This window comes from Leuresthes tenuis, unplaced genomic scaffold (genome assembly GCF_036924035.1).
Source record: "Leuresthes tenuis unplaced genomic scaffold, fLeuTen1.0.hap1 SCAF_16, whole genome shotgun sequence".
Lineage (NCBI taxonomy): Eukaryota > Metazoa > Chordata > Actinopteri > Atheriniformes > Atherinopsidae > Leuresthes > Leuresthes tenuis.
The window spans coordinates 13,587,156-13,609,710 of record NW_027325370.1 but is presented as its reverse complement, the minus strand read 5'-3'; the positions used below and the strand labels follow the sequence as shown (position 1 = coordinate 13,609,710).

General features: G+C 39.2%; 1 protein-coding gene across 1 annotated transcript in view; it reads right to left on the bottom strand.

Annotated features, from left to right (window-relative positions):
* Positions 1-22,555, bottom strand: part of nphp4 (nephronophthisis 4) — a 160,759-nt gene that overhangs the window by 24,541 nt on the left and 113,663 nt on the right. The window contains exons 17-21 of the mRNA XM_072367193.1: positions 20,807-20,967; positions 19,730-19,913; positions 10,624-10,752; positions 6,544-6,731; positions 4,973-5,190 (exon numbers count right to left, since the gene is read on the bottom strand). Coding sequence (XP_072223294.1) covers positions 4,973-5,190; positions 6,544-6,731; positions 10,624-10,752; positions 19,730-19,913; positions 20,807-20,967 — 880 coding nt within the window. The remainder of the gene's footprint in view (positions 1-4,972; positions 5,191-6,543; positions 6,732-10,623; positions 10,753-19,729; positions 19,914-20,806; positions 20,968-22,555) is intronic.

Below are 22,555 nucleotides of genomic sequence, written 5' to 3'. Positions count from 1 at the left end.
CATAGACCCTTCAGAGAACTGGATAGGAAGTGAATGGCCATCTTTCAATAATTCTAAGTGACTGTATCTATATAAACTTTTTGCATTTGGAGCATGTTCATTTGTCAGGAATGCAGTCTAGTTAGATTTGATTACAACAGGAAAAGATTAAAAAATTGTATGATGAATGAAAGCAGAGTATTAAGACTAGTTAAAACGGTTAATTGTTATTGTTAAAAGGACAGTGGTGTCATCTGTCAACTGAATTTGTGCTATTTGTCCTCACCTTTTTTTTTCAGTCTGCTTTTAACCTGTTTTTTGACCCCACCTGAAATCCTGGACTCCGTTTACACCCCCTGTTTTGTCTACCTACCTCCCAGATTGTGCAGACTTGTAGGAAAACTCTTTTTTTATTCAAATAAAACACATTTTTATATGCATTGTTTCCTAGTACCAAATTCAGTGTGTTTGCTCTGCAGCAAAAGAAATTAGGTGCAACCTCAAAGTGCAGTAATAAAGCAGTATGCAAGCCGCATCTGACTCTCTAACATCTATTTTTAAAAGGCCCACTCAAATGCCAGCTTACACAGCAAGTCTGTGGCCACATATTGTTATAATGTAAGCAAGTTCAGATTCTATAAAAGAAAACTATGCAGGCAGTTGAAACAATGGATCTACCAAACGGTTTCCCATCAGCAAGTAGGAGCCAAGAGCAAAATTAAATTCAAAACTTCCCAGTAAAAAGTTTATTCAACCCATGACATATTAATTCAAACATCAGAGGAAAAGATTCAGGCTTTAAACTTCCTTCATTCCTTTCAAATCTTCTATGGATGTTGCAGTCACATACATTAAACACATTAGAGTGCAACTCATATAGCAGTACTGCTGATCTATGATAAAATACATTAGTATCATAAAATATAAAAGCGTTCTTCACAGTACTCTACTTAGTGAACTCTGACTTTGTGTCCTGAAACCCACAGAGGTGCAGCAGAAGCACCTCAGATACAGAGGCTTCCTTCCTCATTTACACATTTCAGAGACTTGGTAGAGGTGACAGACGGTTTGGTGTAAAGTGTCACACTGCCTCATCAAGAAATAAATAAACGAAAAGGGTGCTAAGCCAGCAAGAGGACAGATACAGGGATTGATGACTCTCAATTAGAGTGGGCCCAGCGGCCGGGCTAATGCCATAATGATTCATCCACGGTGCACCGCAGCCTTTGTTGATCAACGTGATATATGTTAATCCAAAGCTCAGGCATGAGGAGAATCCAAAACAAAAGACTCAGAGAGGGGGGATTAACAATGATGCTAAGTGAAAGAAGCAGGCAAGGCACGGATACCAAGAAAGCGTGATATAGGAAACATCAGCCATATTGGCTGCTACGTGTGGATTAAAGGGGATATTACCAGCGTTATTTTTGCATCTGTGTCAAGGACAAGTGTTTGTACTGCAGAGGCAGTGAGAATTGTCTTTGTTTGTAGACCTATGGTATATTAACAGAGTGAGATGCTGATACATAATGCAAGGAGGAAAAATCTTAAAGACCAGAGTTATTTCAGAGACTTGCAGAATTCACAGAACTTGGGTGCATACTTGAACTGCAGAGGAAAAGTAAAATGATGAAGAATTAGATTCATTTAGAGAGGAGAAAAGTTTAATGCAGCACAGCACATGTTGGAGGGGCTACACACCAGCTCAGAGAATCAGATTAGAGTTCAGTGGATCATATCTGCTGCAAAAAGACCCATAATACCACGATTACTATAGTATATGTGCCTCCAGCTGATATGTTGTTAACACAGTTATTAACACAGTAACATGTACTGTCTCAGCATAAAGAGAGCATAGAGGTGACAAAGTTATTGCTATGAATCTGAAACTATGATAAAAATAAATAATAAAAAAACTGTTTTTCACCAGGTGTGACAGACACCACTTAACAAACAGTTTTTTTTTCCTTTGGAAACAGGTGAATAGCTTGACAATCACCTCAAAAAGCCAAGCTCTCCATTGGAAGCGTGTAGATAGAACCCTAAAATAGAGTGAAAATAGGCTCCAGAGCTTTACCATCACAATTGGAAACACATTCAGGATGTGTGAACACAGTGTCGTGGTGAGCATGTCTCTTTACAGTTGATAACAGAAAAGCCATACAGCACAGAAACACATGCTCACACCTAGTGTGTTGGTCTTGGGACCACCAATAAATTTGCAACATTCATTCAATTTTAAAGGTGGCACAAACGGTGATGAAACATATAAGCCTGTTTTTGTATGGTTGGTGGATTTTGTCGTGTTTTTTTGGATTTATTTCATATTCCGTTCATGTCACTTAGTTCCTTAAATTAGTCTTTGTCTTTTTATGTTAATTGTTCGGTTCCATGTGTGGTTAGTGTGTGTCCCATCACACACCAGGTGCCTGCACTACCGAGCAGAATGAGTGGCTTATTGAGGTAACTTCAGGTTCAGCTCTGGATTTTCAGAATCACAAAGCTGGTTCACTTCTAACTGGGTTGTATAAACATGGCAACTTATGCTGGAACCTGCTCAGAGATAAGAGATCAACACGTGTAAAAGTACAAACTTCCTCCTGACCAATTAATTTTCTTTTAATGGAAATCAGTGCAAGGACAGCGAGAGAGCGGCACACTGTTTAACTTTCACTCAGAAGCATCTGTATAAGAGATATGTCATCAGAGAGGAATGCTTAAGTAGCCTAAAAACAGAGACTGATTTCTCTAAAACTTGTTCCCACTGACTTCAAAAGATTTGGAACTAAAGTTAATTCTATTTATCTCCTAAAATGATGACTAAACTATAAAAGAATCCATCATCTTCTAATGCAGCATATGTGGCTTATCAAGTTCAACCAACTGCATCAAATTATCTCTTTGCGTTCATATTCACATCCACATCCATCTTATATCTTTTTAAAACTTATTCACATCACTCTACAATTAATATCTTCTTTTTTATTTTTGGAGCCTGGATGACAGAAAATTCATTTACACATTCACAGCAAGTCCACTGGCTGGTTTAAGCTGCTTTTCTACGGCTTTTTTATTTGTCGCAAAGATCATTTAAGCTACCATTGTTGCGTCACATTCATTTGATAAAGTACACAATCTTAAATCATCAGATCTACTCCTGCTGTAATACCTCGTAGTGATACTGATAAGCTTTTTAGTTTAAACATTCACACATTCAGCTTTCTTTAATGTTTTGTCAGCTTTTCTTCTTACTTTGGCTGCAGCAGGGGTGTTACTTTTCCACCTGCAAGAAATATAAGATTGTGATTGGTCATCTGATGCCACTCCCACCCATCTGACATGAAAGCGCACATATCCAGAGTTGGAAAGCTTGGGTTGAAAAATTAAAAACCCAGTTTTCTTACTGAGTTGATAAGCTGCTTCGTACTACGGCAACTTAGCACTACTTCACTGTCCGGGTCAGTTTAATCAGATCACGGAAAGATACCCTGGATGTGTTGAACCTGCTTCGTTGTACAGGCATCAGGTCTTAGTTTACAATTACCACACCTGTTGTTCATTCAGCATTAGTTCCATCAGTATATTTTCTGCATGAGTTCTTTGCTCATTTACCAGATCATTGTGTTAGTCACCCACTTGGCTCCTGCCCTGTGTTCTGCTCCATATTAGGTTTCTTTCTTGTGTATTTCCTGCATTTCCTGCTCGGCAACGTTCATGTTTTCATGTTTTAAGTTATAGAAGTTATGTTTGCCTTTTCATTGGCTGCCTGATGCTTCTTTCCTATGTTTGGGTCCTCCACCGTCTACCTTCCACCGTACTCAGCAGGCACTGTGACATGTTTCCAAAAAAGTTCTGGTGTTGTGTAAAATCTAAATCAAAACAGAATTTTATGATTTGAAAATATGGCCACTCCTACACTTAATCAGAAATTATGTAAAGGGAACAACATGACTGTTTCACAAAACCTTTGTGAAACTGGGCCACTAACGTTATTAGAAATAAAAAATACATACAAATAAAGAATTAAAAGAGTTCAACCCTCTGTGACAGCCTGAGTGGGAAAACAGTTGTACAATTCAAAAAAATGTTTCAGTGAAGAAATCGTGAAAAGACTTGGATAATCCAAACAAATGTTTGCATCCAAGGAACAAGCTTGAAAAGTAGTACTGAATGGCCCCAATCTTAAAACACTAGAAGTATGCAGACTTGTAGTACAGTGCAGATTCACCATAGTGGAAGGATAAAAACATGGACGATCCAGTCTTCTCTGTGAGGATTTGATGAAGACAGACTGTCCTGTTGGCTGACAAATTCAAAATTGAAAAGAGTTTTTTTATATCATGGATACGATGTAATCCAGGCCAGAGAGGAGAATAATCACCAAACTATTGACAAGCCAGCATTCAGTGGACATGGTACGGCTAACTTCTGGATCTGTGTAAGCACCATTAATGCTGTACACGTTTTGGAAAAACCTGCTGCAGTGTCTTCTCTGAGTTAGACAACAACTATTTCTCCACGTATTAAGACAGCATGTCTCTGGATGAAAAAGACTAGATGCCACACTGCCTGCAGTTCACATTTGTAACCCACCCTCTGAATAATGTATTTGTACAATACGAAACAAAAATATTACAAAATAGGCCAAAAACCTGCTGAGCAACTGAAATCCTGTATTAAGACTGAAAAACAAACTTCCTAGTCTCAAATTGAACAATAGCGCATATTTTCCATGCTAAACCTTCTCCGTTTAATATTTGATATGTTGCCTTTGAGTGTTTTTAAAAAAAAAATTATTTAAGGGTTAAATGGTTAGCAAGATCACCACATACTTTTTTTAAAGACATCTCGCACCTTGACCCTTAGACATTATTGTACATTAGTTTAATCTATGTTAACGGTAAATATAACCGTACTAAACAAACAATACAGGATTTGTGATTTGAACATGACACCCACTGACTTTAAACTTTCTGTTTGAAGAATACCTTACCTGAGTTCAGGGTCATCACTGCAAATGGTGACCGTCTGAGGTACATTAAAGGGATTTTTAAGAACAAACTCCATGTATTCAGCAGAACCCAGGCTGGCAAAAAGGAAGTGCTGGGTGGTGATGGCAAGGCTCAGCATGTTGGCGATTCCCTCTGTCTTGCTGTGCTCTTCACTGGGTTTGTCTTGGTAAAGTTGTGACAGGGAGTCCTTAGTGTGGCCCTAACACCAAAGAACAATAGCAAAGGCTAATAAATGTTTCAGAGTAGCACTTTGAGACACTTCCATAATCATTTCCCAAAATGTTCATTGGAAATATTCATCAGATTCCAGAGCAACTTTCTTCTCAGTTTTCAACTCCAGCACACTGTGAACTTTCTATGTGGCATCTTCTTGTGAAGAGAAGATCATCATCTGAAAACTTTCTTTCAGTGTGATGAGTTAATAACTCTTCAGAGTAAAATGTCATCACAGCAGATAGAAACAACGGCCCAAAACTGAGACAATAAAAAAAAAAACTGTTTATTGTAAATCATAATTTTCAACATGACCTTTCAGTGACCATATCAACAGGTAGATCAACACTTGAGTGTCTCTCCTTAGATTACACACTTTAGTTGGAACGTAGGGTAGTTTGCATGAATGTTTTGCAAACAGGTGGGCTTATTGCAACAAATCTTTCATCTCAGTCAAGCGTTGTGAGCAGGAAATTACCTTTTCAAAACCTTTGAGACAATTAAATTTTTACATCAAACGTGGAAAAATTCATGCTTTTAATCAACTTTACAACACCGATAAGCTGCATCTGTGAAATGACTCTATATCATATATATTTTCTCAAACTTTTACACTGGGTTTGTGAAATCTAGTTCCAAAGCAGAAGGAATATATGTGTGTTTTAAATTTTCAACATCATTTTAGTCACTGACAAAGATATCTTCCTAACTGTAACTATTCAATGCGACTAAATGTAAATCATAGGTATAGTGTCATTTCATCTGCTGGACATGAAGCATTTTATTATTATAAATTGTATAATAAACTATATGATGCCATGGATTTTGGCCACAAAGTATGCCTGTCCTGAAAATAAACTGAACTCCTGAAATGGAATTTTAAAATAAAGCAAAGTGTATGAGAAAATATAATATTGAGATTTTCCACAGGTCTTGTTCCCTGTGAAAACACAAAGTGGTTACAAATAAAGTTCTGCTTATCAATCCAGAAAAGTCGAACCCAAATAGATTTTCAAAGCAACTAATACGGCTTTATTTCTGTGTCAGTGGTTCTATTCTACAATGTAATGGCTGTTATAGAGGTATGAAACAAAGGTCCTCCCTGAGGAAATTTAAGGTGTCAATGTCTCTCACAGGCACATGCACGGCTGCCAAAATCAAATAGCATGTGCACCCAAAGGTGAAAATACAATTAAAATACTCTTGTGCAGTCAAAGAAACAGAAAGCTTAAAGGCACATTGCCTTGAAAACTGTTCAAATGGGAGCATTTCTCTGAGATGGCTCCGTCACAAAATTTTTTTTGAGCAAGAAAAGATTAAGTGCAATTTTTGACCTTACCGTAAGTTTTGCTGCTTTAGCACCTTCCATGGCCTCCCGTTGACGGACAGCAGCCATGCAGGTCAACTTCCGGCGCTCACTGTCGGAATCATTGAGGTTGCGCTCTTTGGGTGTGATGGTGTCAGGTCTGAGCAACGCCATCCGACCCCCACCTGTGTCCAGCCTGCATGCTTGCGCAGTGTTCCTCGCTGTGAAGTAGAAGCAGGCAGCAATGGTGAATTTATAAGCCAGCAAAATGGAATCTATCAACCATTTCAACCAAACGTTTAAAAAAAAAAAAAAAACAACTCTCCAATACTTAACTAATAGAAAGAGGCACTGACAAATACATATTGCTACAGCAGAAGAAAGAAAAGTCCGAGAGAAAGACTGGCACCACTAAAACTGGGCCAAAGTCCTTCTGCTGGGAGAACAAATGCACTCTCCACTCCCTGATTTTATTTTACCTCTATGCCCTTTTACCAAGCACCAAAACACCTAATTAATATATGTAATTCATGCACTCATCTCTGGATCTACTAATAGCCAACAGCTTTTAAAAATCTTGACAGGGCTATTACCCTAATCCAGCTCTCTGAACAACACTCGCACATTAACAAACTTGAAAGTGTACTCGTTATCTAAAAAATAGCTTTGCCCTCCCACCCCCTCGCTTTGTAGCTACATGATGGAGTATATGTTGCAGCAATGAGAAGAAGAAACTCGGACTCACTGAGAGTCGCCATAAATCTAAAACAGGAAAAATGATCCAGGAAGGGGGGGGAGAAAAAAAAGGTATGCGGTGGATCAGTAAATGGAGAAGAGAGATGCGGAGATGGAGGAAAAGCGAGCTTTCATTTAGCTCTTCAGGAACATTACCGACTGTTTTCGGTATACACCAGACATTAGACCTTTACGAATTCCCCACATACTCATCAGTTGTTTTTTTTTTTTTACAGCTCACTGGAAACCTCTCTTGTGCATTAACCCAGTTCTGCTTTGTTCTGAACAACTTGTGCTACCAACTGTAAAGCTTCAGCATTTATTTGTGCTTTCTGTGCCTGCGGGGGATTTATTGATGCCACATGGTATATGTGCATCTGTTCAGTGCGTCTCCTAATCTACTCGTTTTTAGTGTCAAATAGAAATGTGATCACGTGGTGTTGGTTGGTTGTGTGCTGATGATTTTTAATCAGATTTCTTCCGTTTTCACCACATGTCACGCAGTTCTCAATCTAATTTGAATCAAACCTTTGAAATGGCACAGCACTGTAAATGCAAATTGAACATTTTTTCATGAACTGGTGAATAAACTAATGTGTATTGTGTTGACAAAAGGTTGCAGTAGAGGTTGCCTGGCAACACAATGAGAGAGAAAAATAGTCTTTGGTATCGGTTTCTTTTTAAATGGGACACATAATCATAATAATTCTTTAATGTCAGCTATAGAGCATGTTTTCTCTCTAGAAGTAAAAACTGCTGATCAGTCATGTGAACTAAAACCTGATTCATGCTTCCATTTTAGATCGATAAAAAGCAAATGTCACCACTAGTTACCCCACACTGTGCTCCACATGCACGCCCCAGAAACATTAACTCAAGAGGTTGCGATAACTCAAACTGTAACAACTGAGACTGGCTCACATTGTTTGTTGTATTTCCACTGCATATTGCTTCAGTTTCATTTTTCTACACCATCTCCTATGATGTCTTCCAACGTCTCAGTGTTGTAGTAATTATACTAAAAGTATTGAACACATCAGCTCCACACGGAACTGGAGTAACATTCAAAATCATCTGTTTTCAGTTGCAATTGTTGCAAACATACAAAGAAACACTGCAGCACAGGTAGAAATGCTAATAAAGGCACTTGTGCAGTGTTGGCTCCGGGAATATCTAAGATAAGATTCACAAAGTGTTAATGCCTAACGGAAGGGATGTCGGACACGTGGAGCTGAAGAGAAACTCTCCGTTACTAGATCAGTCAAACAGTCAGTCATGTGAGTCAGACTTTTGTCAACTTCCCACTCCAATCAGCACTAACAAAGCAAAGCAACAGATCTACAATTCAAGTACAAGATTTGTTGTGCGCATCGAATTAGCTGACAGGTCTGCACAACCACAAACAAAGTTGCCGGGTACACGGCGGTCCACACAGCCATGAAAACTCGCTCATGTGTGAAATATAACACCATTTTAACAAGTAAGCATTATTCAGGCTTTGTTTGAAACAGGTGTTTTAAACTCTCATTATGTATTCTCAGGCACCCTATTTTCATCAAACCGTAGGAAAAATAGTCTTCTCTCACATTGTAACGCTCTAAGCCAACAGACAAGAAGCCCCACAAACTCCGCAAAAAGAGAGAGAAGGATTTTCCCAGAAGGGTAAATGTTATATTTGTTTATAACTTGAACGCTTGTTCTATACCAGAAACAAAAAAAATGTCCCAGCAATGTGTGTGGTAATACCTTGCTGTGCTCATGACTGCAAATGACTTAGTGGCAATTACAATTGTTCTCCAAATAGCAGCAGCTTGAGACAAAATTTAAGTGAACTATTACTGTCTGAGTCAGGTGGAATGTTGCACCAAGCATCTCCATGGCAACCTCTACTTCCACTCCACACTCACAGCTGATGGACGTTTGATAATCAACAGCTTTTCTCATCTCTGGTCTATCTCCACCCAATTTGATAGATTCAGGTTAACCTTTTTAGCAGTCAACAGGACACAGTGGACGGGCAGTTTCAGCAAACCCTACCCAATTTCTCTAGAAATTGCGTAGTCTAGTTAGGAAAAGGCGTTTTAAGGTTTAAATGCGTATCATTTTTCGAAAAACAGCAAAATCCACCTGAAGCAACCGGTAAATCCCAACATGTTGATAAAAATATGATTACTGCATGGTAATAAGCAAACAGCTGAGCATCCAGTTTCTATAATTAGCTTTACTTAACAGGATAAAAACATCAAAAACAAACTCGCATTAATTATCATTGAGGTATTCTATCCTGATTAAATACAACTCTGTGATCACTTATCCATTTGTGTACATTTCTAAATTTTGAAATCCACTTCCTTTCCTTTTTATTATTACTCTTTATCCCTTTCTTAATATCAAAGAAGCACCAGATCGACTGCCAGCGAGCTAACCTGATAGTGCCAGGCTACAGTACATCCTTCACAGCCACAGGCAGGCAGAAGTGGGGCAGGAGCATAACACACAGTAAACTCTCACACTCACTGCTGCATGACCACACAAGAAAAACACACAACCCAGAGTGGGCGCTCTATTCGATGTGTCTTGTGACTGGACTCCAATCGAAGCAATTAGGCACGTTGTATGTTTAAATGGCACGGTTAGGTGGAGTGGAGCGAGGAATGAGTTCAGAGTGTAACAGAGACAAAAGGTTGAGATGGGTAACAGAGAAAAATGAGCTGAATGGGTTTGCACAGTATCAAGAGCTGCGAAAAACTGACTGCAACAGTGTGTAGTGAGTACTTGTGGGGTGAAAAACACACACAAAGTTTGCTGCACTGTGGTAGGTGCAATTGCACTTGAAATCATTTATAAGGCCTGGTTTGTAATTCCATACCTGTCAGATGTATTTGTAACATTTATTTAAGCAATTACCTGCTTGTTTTGTGTTTCTTACATGATATGTGTGTTTTAGTCTGAATTAGAGGGCAAATAATATCACACCCGTTGACTGGTGATGGCTTCTCAAACTAAAGAATTTTTTTTTTTCTCGATATGTATGTATGCCTGAGCTTGCACTGTGGCTGTGCATGCACACACACACACGCACACACACACACACACATGATGACTGTGGTTATCCACTAGAGACGGCGCTACAAGCTCAATTAGCTTGAAAATTGAGTGGTTTGGTGGTGCAGCCGACAGATAGAATGTGAAATGTATCTGGTTGAGCTGATCAAGGCAGTAGTACAGTTAACACCAAAATAAAAGACACCAACTCCTCAGAAGGAAGTACATGGAGAGTAAGTGGAGAAACAGCACAGTGAATAAGAGTGAGGTTATTGAATATACTGGAACATAAAGACAGACAGAATTCAGTTTGCTGTGGGTGAAAATGCTGACCATTGAGTTGGAGGATGTTTCTGGGAGACAGACTTCCTCCTCTGAAGCCACTGGTGACTTCACAAGGTGTGATGATGTGAGAATAAAATGGCATCTCATCCTTCTTCCTGCAAGGGTCTACTGAACAACCTGTTGAGGAGGAGATAGAGGATAAGATTGGAACAGAATATTTAATAAACATGAGATCCAACGCACATAAACTTCAATATATATCCATCTATCTATCCATATCTATCCATACGCTTATCTGAGGTCAGGTCACAAGGGCAGCAGGTTCAGGAGGGAGCAGAGACATCCTTCTCTGTAGTGATACACTTGATTTCTTTCTGGGGGAACCTGAGGGCATACATAATTCCTCTAGCGAGTTCTGGGTCTGCCCCGAGGTCTCCTCCCAACTGGACATTCCCGGAAGACCTCCACAGGGAGTTGACCAGGAGGCATCCTAATTAGATACCTGAGCCACCTCAGCTGACTCTTTTTGATGTGGTGGAGTAGCGACTCTACTCCAAGTTCCCTCCGGATGAACAAGCTCCTCAACCAATCTCTAAGGCTGAGCCCAGCCACCTTCAAAGGGAAACTAATTTCAGCCAAGATCCTGAAAACTCCATTTCCAACCCGGAGGGAGCACCGAACCTATTTCTGGTTCAGAACCTCAGACTTGGAGGGGCTGACTCTCATTGTCGCTGCTTCACACTCAACACAGTTCAACTTAAATTCCTCAGTTTACACTAACACACCCATTATCTACTTTTAACTTACTACAGATACTCCAGAAAGGCTGTGTAGGCATTGTCAGACGAGCTCTATTTGTACTGACCTGCACTTACAGGTGAGGACAGTAACAGCGAATGCAATTTCAACATGTGTGCCACTCACTGACTGCAGCTGTAAACTGCAGAAGTTAAAACTTATCTTTCTTATAAATATCCCCAAAAAAATCATTATGCAATTGATACTTCAGAAGGATTTCAGTGGAATGAACAGTTTTTTTGTTTTCATTTTACGGTTTTACTGAGTAGTTATCAATCTTAGGTTTTGAACGAGTTTGACAGTTTATCTTAATAAAAGGAAAACTTTGCTTCTTATAATAAGGCAAGTCTCAGCTGTTATGAAATATGGGGGGAAAGAAAGCCCTTTCTGAAGATGAAAAATGAGACACAGTGCTAAGTTTTGCAAGAAGCATGGAAATCATTAATATTTTGCAAAGCCTAAAGAGAAATCACTGGACTGTGAAAAGATGTGCAAGCATGAGTCAGACAGACAAAATGTGGCAAAAATAAAGGCTTAATAAGGAAAAATTAAATCAGGACGAAAAAGAAAACACAGCTATCAAAATTTGAGCAGCAAAACTGATTCGCACTAGCTTCAAAATAGCTGTTTTATTCACCAATGACTGAAAAAAAGTAGTCATATCCCTTACTTAATCCATGGAGGTCTTCAGGAATAATGTATTTAACTGTGTCTAAATATTAGCAGCAAAATTAAGTTTAAGTATTAAAGTGAAAGTGTTTTTTAGGTCTTTCTAGAGGGCATATTTTAGTATTACGATACTAATAGAATTAACACAGAAACCGGAGTACTGCTGGAACTGCGTTATATACTGCTTTCTTTACAGGGAAAATAATTAAAATTGAAGGAGACAGCAAGATGATTATTTAAAGACAAATCAAGAAAATAACGAAGCTGAGACATCCAGTTTCCTTTTTTTGTGTGTGGACTCTACTTTTTCATTTATCATGTGATAATGGATATGAAACCATGAATAAGATATTTACAGATAAAAAAACAAACACTATTTGGGGGAGCTGTTAACAGGACAACAAAAACATCTACATACACAGTGATTTTTGAAAGACACGAGGCTTGCAAAGATGTACGAAGTTGCCTTGTGCATGCTCAGGATGGTCTTGCAATCTTGATTTCTTTAGCAAAGCTACTTTTTTAAAAATTGGCTTTACATGTATGAATTGGACTAATTTGGATTTAATTAATTGGATTTGTTTGGATTATGACTGTATTACAATTAATTGGATTCTAATTGGCCTTCTAAGTGCCTTAAGATGACATTTGTTGTGATTTGGTGCTATATGAATCAAATTGAATTGAACTGAACTGAACCGAAGTTGAAAAGATTATACACTGCCGCATCTGTCTTATAACTTTTGCATATCAATTGGGCAACATCTTCATCTTAAAGAAGTAGTCGTAGCAAGTAGAATATTTCCCCTAGAAATGCAGAGCGTGGAGCGTGTAGTGTAGAGAAGTATGAAGTGGCAAAAAATATAAATACTCAAGTTCTTCAAAATTATATGAAAGCACAGTACTTGTGGACTTGGCTACTTTCACTCCTTCAGCAAACTACAGAGAATCAGACGGTGATTGCATGGAGTGTTGAGATGACAGAGTAACGATCTGAGCTGATATATTGAGAAGAGAGGTGATCTATCTCTTCAAGGTCCACGAAGAGAGTCAACATGACCTGCACCAGATAAGTATTTTATGGCTTGGTATAAGAGGGAGAACTGTGCCAGAATACATTCTTGCTGTGCATGATAATGCATCCTCCACTGCTGCATAAAACACCATAAACTCCTTATAGGAAAGAAAGAAAATTTTTAAAAAATCACAGATTGGTCACATCATTTGTTGATCTGAACTTCACTGAGAAGCTCTCGAGCATCTATAACAGGATAATCTGTGGGGACAGGCAACAGAACACCTGTAAAAATAGCAGCTCAGAGCAAATACTGACAGAAACTAGGCTTAACATTTCAATGAATGAAAAAACTGTTAAAATCATGCTTAAGGAAAGGCCCAAGAAATTAAACTCTGGTTTGACTTGATATTGTTGCCTATTTTTCTGCATTAGTGTTGTTGCAGAACAATGAGTTTGGTGTGCTTCGAAATAGCTTCTGCATAATCATTCAGGGGACAGTGTTAATGTTCCACACTATCATGAAGAGGTTGACAGAGGCTCCAGAAGAGGATCTTAAATGGGTATGATTTCAGATGCTTGTCTGTTTACACACTGAGGCGGTTTAAATTGTTAGGAGAGTTATGACGACAAGCAAACAAACTAAGCTGGACAGCGGGCCTAGTTTCAATGAGACATATTTGTCTTTGTAGTTTTAAAAAAAATGTTATTGATCATGCGTGACATGTCTATCTCTGTATTAGTGATGTAAGAAGGTGGAACAGGGGGTGAAGGCAGATGCATTCAGGCTAACATCCTTTTTCTCAAAACCGCACATTTCGTAAAACCACACATTCTTTTCATATAGACGGTGCAAAACTGAACACATTCTTATTCAAATCCTGGCTAAGAATGCTCAAGGCAGAATCGATACATAGAGACAAGCCTATAGTGGTAATTAGCAACCTGAAATTGCAAGAGAGGTCTGGAAACAAGAAGCTGGCAGCATGATGAGACATGCTGATTGATGGGCAGTCTTGGCCTCTGTCTGGTTTGGCTGACTGCAGGATGACAAGAGAAGCAGTCGGACTCTTGAACATAAAGCTGGTAAAAATCCTGTGCAACTAGCATGTGATTTAGATTTTAAAGCATGTTTTGAATTTGATTTTTTTATTATCTTTCATTGTGTATACAGCATCGTTTAAATGGCAATGCTGACAGTTTGGATTTGTCCTGCAAACTCTGCCTCTTCACAACAAGGCCCACTTCAGCATTCAACCTCACTTGTCTCCACTTTATATTCCTCTGGGACAAAAATCATAATTTTTCTTTCTGTTTTAAGCCAAATGGACTAGCACTTCAAGATGTGCTTGTTCTACGACAGTGAAACAAGATTTGATATTGGTTTTTCTAACATTAATTTGTCCTTCCCAGAGCACCTACGGCTGGAAAGTCTTGTATGCACTTTTGAAAAGTAGACGCAAAACTCACAGAAAAGGAAGCGCAAGAGATGACTGCTGAGAGCCAGTCTGCTACTCTGCATCATCTCCACTTTTATAGACCACAGGCCATAATATTCTTGGAATCAGTTACATATCATTTATAATAGTTGACAGTCAAGGGAGGTAAAACTAAATATTAATGTCTGTTTAGATTTCCGCACACTTTTTCACGGTGCTCACATTAGTGATTGCAGTTTACGGGCTTTGGATCTCAACATAGCCAAATAAGGTGCTTCAGAGAAACAAGAAGTTTTAGGATTTTTTTTCTGAGAGGCTGTGCGATACCTCATCCAGGGAGCTTTCACATGAAATATAGTGAGTGCAGCAATTAGGGGCCTTAGCTGCCCAGAACTGACACTCCAGTTAGCTTGTAAAAGTTTCAACAGGAGAGCCAAAAGCACCCTCCAAATCTTTTACAGGCAAACTCCTTCATCAACAAACTGATAATGGGCAGTAGCTAAATGAGTAATGGGGAGCTGTTGTTGCCATGCAAACAGACACAGACAGCACAGCTCTGCAGATTAATGGGAGAGGTGTCTGCCATCCCAATGCATTCTCCTCATCATCCATCACCTTTCCGTAGCCCCACCACTCAGCTGAATGTATTTGTTGGAGTTATATTTCCTGAACATTAATGTGAACATATTATTTCTGCTTAGGACAAACCACATCCAATCAATAAAAAAAGCCAAAGATCTTATTCCTAACATCTCATTATGGACCCTTCAGGCTGCTATCTTTTGTGTCAAGAAATACTTTGATGATAGATAGAATTATACACTAAACCACTGAGGATGTGATAAGATGAATACCCGGTGTTATATGATGATAATAAAACAAATATGATGACAAGCAATTATGACCCTAATTAATCGGCTTCCACTAGAGCCATCATTATGCTCATCAGTTAATGCATATTTTACTGTTCATCGAGGCTGATGTGGCTGCCTTGCCCTTGGTCACATTATCTATCTCATAAGATAGAGCTGATAATCCTCTTCACTGAAAAGTGAGCAAACAGTGCTAGTTTGTGTTGCAGAGTCTGCCCAGCATTTGCAGCTCTGCATTGTCTGTGCAGAGAGAGGTAATGGTGAACAAAGTGCCAGGGGGCTGAACTCTATCAAATTTATTGACTGCCTCTTGCTGTTGCATGACAATAACCCGACTCTGTGCTACGCCACCTGCCCGCCCTCTTTGCTCTGCTGGCAGTTCTTGAGGTTGAGGCCACAACAAACCCTTGATTTACTGGCCTCCAGAACAAATGGGAGCAAGCGCCCAGGGGGTTTCAAAGTAGTCTGATATGTTCGATTTCTTCTGCCTTCCCGTTCCAGGCTACTGACCTTTCAGAATAAGCAGATTCCACCTCACCTCAAGGCAAAAAGCTAAGCTGATATCGTCAGGCATTAGTGTGCCAACAGCAAAGGCTTTTAATGAGTGAGCCATGCTGTATGTGCACGATTTAAGTCACTTAACGCTAAAGCAATTGTTAGGTAAAATTTCACTGATTTTTTTTGTCCCAATTGTGACAGCTTTAGGCGAAATTCTCGCTACTTTCTCCTGCTCCAACAGTCAGCCTCTCCAGAGCTTATCAGGCTGCTGCAGATGAGGAGCACTGTCAGGTCTGGAGAAGGTTCTAATCGGCCTCTCTTCTGTGCTGAAGCAGATACATGCTCTCTGTTTGTGTTTGTTTGTGTATGGTGTGTGAGAGCATGCCTGTGTGCCTACTGTGGAGAGAAAATCAGAGTTAAAGAGAAGGTACGAAGCCGCACCTTCGTCAGCAAAACAAGTTTATATAAGTTTTCCATCCTGTCAGGTGTGAACCTCTTTATGGCTGTTAAATATTACTGGATCTGAAAAGCACCGACTTTCCTAAATTTTGGCAATAAGCATAATTTATTTTTACGAAGCTCTACGAAAACATTATTTGTGAAAGATTGAATTGACCTTCAACAGTTACTACATTAACTGCTCAAACACACAGACTTTGGGCTTTTCATAGAAATAGAAATTCAGTTACTTTCAGCTTGCATTAAATGATGAACCCACATAGAACTGTCAACAGTCAACAATATTTTGTTAAATTGTAGGAGATTTAGAGCCACTTGTAGGTCAGTGCTGGGGTTATTTGACTTTAAATTCTAACGACATCATGGATTAAAAATAGTACTCAATATTAACCATGCTCTATCTTTGGAAAACAGAATAATGATTTAGCTTAGATCCAATTGACAAGCAGTGGTCAAATATCTCCTTTTGATATGGGTTCCCCTTCCCTCCATCTTTATCTTCCTCACACTAGATTGCGGGTTCAGCATTCAAAATCAGTAAACCATCTTAGCTGTCCTGGAGATTTGATAGTTAATTAGTTTCATGAGACTAGCAGGCAGTCGTCAAAGTTTAAACACTCCTCATCTGCTCATACAGTTGACTGTGTGGGAGCATTGTCTCCCTCCAAAACCTCAAAAAGTGCCGGCCAAGATTTCACAACTCTATTATTAAACTAAGCTACTTCCCTTTTGTCTTTTAAGCTATTAATAAAGGCTGCTTTATAGAATGATTGAATAGGCCTGACAGTGTGTATCATTACCATTTAATTAATTACTTGTCAATTCCACCTTGTGATAATTACAAAGGATATAATTTGGTGTTTCACTCTTTTTCATTTGGAAATGACAGTCTGCCACTCATTTCTTTCAATGAAGCTTAATTCTGATGAAATCCCAAAGGGGTAAAGTGAAGACGTGATCAATAGAATGCATGACTGAAACACATCAAATTAAAGAGCAGTATGTAGTCAGGACTGTGTTGCTTGTGAATCATAAATGCACGGTGGGGAGATTAACCTGATTATACAATTAAAAATGTATGATGATTACCACTTTCTTTTAAATCGTAGGCTCACCTTGTAAATGCAGAAAAAGTTCAAGTTCAAATACAATAGAGGAGATTATCCCGCAGGTTATCATGCGGACTGGTTACTTGGAAAGTTCTCATGATGAAAGTAACTTCAGTATATAATATTTTCTGCATCTTTGTGGCCAGTATCAAAGAATTTATCTTATACAAGCGTCTAACTGACATTGCCACACAATATTGCATGAATTTACCGTTTTAGCCCCTTCTGCTGCCAAACACCTTTTTTTTTTGTGCACTCTCCTCTACAAACCTTTATAAAGCCACCTTTCCTCACATCTCGAGCTGAAATCCAGGTGCTCTATCTGCACAGCGTTAACAAAGAAATGCAGTCTGCCTCTCAGCTTGGCCAGTGTCACTTTTTGAGGCCATCCGGAGAGGATTTAAAGTTTGAAGAATTTTCCAATTCACAGAAAAGCCATGTAATCCTTCTACTGAACTTGAAAATCACTAAGATTTTCGTTGCAGGGCTCTCACATGATACCGGGGATATACTCAACCTGTCTGCCTCTCATTTCTGCCATCCCTGCTCATCACACAACCTGTGCATGCTCCGTTACACCTGCCTGTCTATATTTCTGTGTTTACGCACGAATAATTTTGAATAATTTTATAAGCCTGCATGCCCGTGTGTGTCTCTCTGAGTGCTGATTCATTATTTTTTAGATAACAGACGGTGAGAAAAACTGTAGATATAGGACAGAGGAAATAACTAAACAAATGGGCAGATAGAGGGTGGAGGGCAGTGCTTGAAAGAAGGTTAAAAGGTAACTGAATGAATGAGCGCAATCAGAAAGACACTGATAATGAGTGAAGAGAGAAGTTAGAATGTGAGGCGGCGACAGATGGAAGCAGAAACAAAGAAAAGTGCTTGCGAGTGCTCCCTCCCAAAATTGATTCTGACAGTCAGCCAGGGCGCCTGATGGATATCTGAGCCTTGATTGGAATTTACATGGCAGACACATCCCTCCTCCTTCCATCCCACCCAATAACCCGCCGCGCTCTCAACCTGCTTTGAGTGATAAGCACAATGAGAAAGCGCTGGCGTATTTAAGTCCAACAATGGCACAGCTAAACATTTCTTTGGACCAGAGAAGGATGCATCGTTTATGAGAGGGAGTATCGTTTCAACAGTTGATAAGTGGCAAGTAAGCTATCGTCAGTTGCCATCATGCCTCAGGGGCATGCGAGGCCCAAATTGGATGATTGCAAGGGGAGAATCAAGGTGCTCAGTTGTCAGACGGAGTGGAACTTTAAGACACTGAGATGTCTCAGCTGTGGCACAGTGTTTTGCTTTGCAAGCCCCCACACTCCTTTGTGCTCAGTCCTGGGGATTCACAGTAATTTCCAAACTCTACACATCAATACAAGTAAACAGACAATATTGATTCATAATCTAAGGTTCAATGGAAGATGACCTGAATATTCACGACTAAACATGACTAATTGTTTTTCTTGCTCTGCTCACATTTACCGTCATGTTTTCCAGCCCAAGTAAATAACACCTCATCCCATGCGTTCGCTCTCAACCCCTTTCTGTGTCCCAGAAAACGGAGTGGTTTGCTGTGTTTTAGGAGTATGTCCGAACAGCATCTAGCAGCTCAGATACAGTTTTTTTCTGTGCATTTACTATTAAGAATGTTATATTCAGCACCTGTGTCCGCAGCACTACATCAGGAAACACAATATCAAAAGCTCACACACAGTATATCCATTAACAATCACCACTTTTATGGCCAGCATTATCAGGGAACACCGATAATTGATTAATGAATGGTCCCAAGGATGTTGAAGAACCACCACATACGTTTCAAGCTGGTAAGAAAAACATGTAAAAGGTCTGAATAGAAATAATTATGGCGTGCTAATAGATGTAATTTGGTTGATCTGTTTAGTCTGATAATCAGGAAATTACAGATAAAGATTTCATGCAGATATTCCAATGGTACCCAGTGGATAGTTAATATTTGTATAACCTTTTATCAAGCCTATCTTCCATTCAAATCACCCCCATAGCCAATATTATAGCACATGGAAAGTTGTCTGGAAAAAATACAAATTTATCAGGAATCTGCTATCATGGTTACAATGGATAAATCCTGACATTTTTATGTGATGCCATGATAATATTTATCAGAATTATCAGCTCCTGGCAACCCTCTACATAACAACTGTGTCTATCTAAGTGATGGATGGATATTTTATGATGATATAAGCCATGACCATGGTATGCAAAGTATGATTTATGCAACTGTCGAAAAAGTCTATCAGTACTTGCCTATGTTGCCTGTGCGTATGTGGAGCCGGCCTCTGACAATGGTGTGAACCGTTATGGGATTGTAGGCTGAGCGTCGTCCCAAATCAGAACTGGTCAGGAACGTCTCCTCTCCCACGTAATCAGTGGTCAGAACCTCCAGCTCGTGATGGGCCTGTACTGCAGATTTACCCTGACGCAACATGTGCTGGGGATGAAAAATGTACGAGCGTGAGGAAATTACATGAAATGCTCTTGCATGCCAAGTTTTCCTGTAAACGCAAATGTAAGGCAATTGCAAGGCAGTTACAACATGGAAGAGACAAGAAAATAAAGAATGAATAATGCATTCTGTTTGTCAATACTGTAGCTAGAGTATGGAGAGTTTGCTCACTGCCAGACAGATGAGTTCAAACAACCCCTGCCCAGTTGTGAGCTACATCACAAATTCTGTCTGATGAATTGTTTGATATTTTTTTCGAAAAAGTTCTAAACAAATTAATGACAGATTGAGGTTCTTGAGAAAGCATCAAGCTAATCAATAACAGCAAAGTTGGGTCTTTAATATGTGCATCCTTTTTTTAAGTGGGAAAATGTTAAGAAATGTTTGTTCAAAGCCGACCGAGCCACAGATAACAGATTATAAATTTATAGTGTCTTTTTCCGCTGATATACATTTCTGAATTTTTTTTCCCTTAAAGCCGTGTTTGCAGATGTCAAAAAAAGCTTTTATTTGTAATTGTTCTGGTCCTATTACATGTCAGATTGATCAAGTGATAACAGATATCATTAAAATGTCTGTGTTTGTGTTTTTTGAGGAATATTGGCTGAGTGACATGTTTTTTTGTATTTTAGTTCCTATTATCATTATCTGTTTTCGCTGCGGTTTCTTTCCAGTAAAAACCGCATGAATCCATGATCAACGCATTGTGTAGCAATCCAGATATGTGATAAATGATGAAACAATGCATGTGTAAATAATTTGCTTTAATAAGATGATTAAATGTTGAAGTTATGTTAAATGCAAAAGGCAGACTGGATTCAGCATTTGTGTTGACACTCTATAGAACTAAAATCTGCCTTCACCTCGTGTTCTTTTACCTTGAGCTCGATGGCAGTAGAACCTATGAGGAGCAATGAGTCACTGTCCCAGATGTCGATGTGCATGGTGTGATCGGCCAGGTAGCGAAGGAACGAGCGCTTCTCTCTTGGCCTCAGGAAACTCTCATCTACTCTGAACTGGACCTGCAGACCAGGAGAACCTAGACAAGGAAGGAGGAGACTTCAGATATCAGCAATTAATAACGCTGCTTATTGGCTTATCAAGTGACCAGGTGATCAGACACTCACAGTAAATAAAGCAATGTGGTGTTTTCTATTAATTCCTGCCTGGTATGTGACAGGGAAGTATTCTCTTTTCAGTCAGCCTCACAAACATAAAAGTAATTGAAAAAAAAAAACTAAAATGGAAGAGAGAAAAAAAAAACACCAATTAAAATGTAATTGCAGTCTTTCCCTTCAATCCTGATAGATTTAAATCTAAGGAATTGGCTAAAATGGCTCTACTTCACCGTCAACCCTGTGGACACGTCTAAACTGCTCCACTAGCCATAAACTGAGAGTCATTAGGCCTGATGACTGCGCTGTATGAGAGCACTATAACAGGGGAGCAAGAGGCCATTTCACAACATCAGATTCACCTGAGGGTTCAATAATTCAAGATGACAAAGTCGCCAAAAACACCACCAAAAAAGCTTTTGAGTGATTTCACTAAGAGCGGGATAGAATTATGGCTTAATCAACACATCCACGATGGAGCCTTTCAGAGTGGAGTACATCTCCATTTTCATCACTCAGTGGAAAAAATGTTTCCTTTTTCAGAGAAAGTGCTGAACTCACAGTTTGACGATTAGAGCTGCTGGGACGAATATAAAGGGCCCAAGACATCATTTTTGCCATTTGTTATTTTGTGAGCACAAAGCTTTTTTATCTTGACTAAATCACCTCACAGTAAAAGCCCAGATGTAGTCTGAGAATGTAAAGTGAATACCCTGAGACCTAATCAGTGATATAGATCATTTATTGAGTAGGTACAGTGAGCAATGAACAACGTTTGGTTACAAATACGTGTATTAAAGGTGTGAGTGTGGGTCTATGTGCCAACTAGACGAACAACATTCTTCCAAGTCTGTATCAAAGCCCCAAAGCTGTTTCTATTCCCATAAGCTGAAAATACAGAGGAGCAGCCGCCTGGATGGAAGGGAAACAATGAGGACCTTAAGTGACAGACCTTCTCTGTATAAGAGACCAGCAATCCCACCAGACTTCCTCCACACACAAAATAAAGACAAACAGTTTTTCCTTTTAACAATCATGCATAGATTTTGGTGCACATCAGTATTACTAAAATACAGTCGTGCAGACAAAGTCTGTCCTGAGTCTGCCAGAGAGTGTTACAGTAGTTATGGTTGGTTATGACACAAAGCCTTCCACTGAATCTGAACACAGCATCAAACAGACTTTTAAAAGCTGATTTCCACTGTATCATTACCTGCATTACACCTACATGCTTTAAGCCACCTATATATATCATATATTTCTCTGGACCTTGAATCATATCAAATGATTTTCCTTACAGGACATCTACATGAGTATATCCATTGTCATAAAATAAGGTATTTAAAGGCCTCATACTAGCTTTTTTGAACATTTCATGGTTGCTTTTGATGAACAGAGTGATTTCATTGCACTTCCCCCTGTGGTCCACAGACTTTGCTGCAATTGCTGTTATTGCTATTATTGATGTGAGATGTGGTTAAAACTATAGAATAGGTAGTAATGCACATTTGT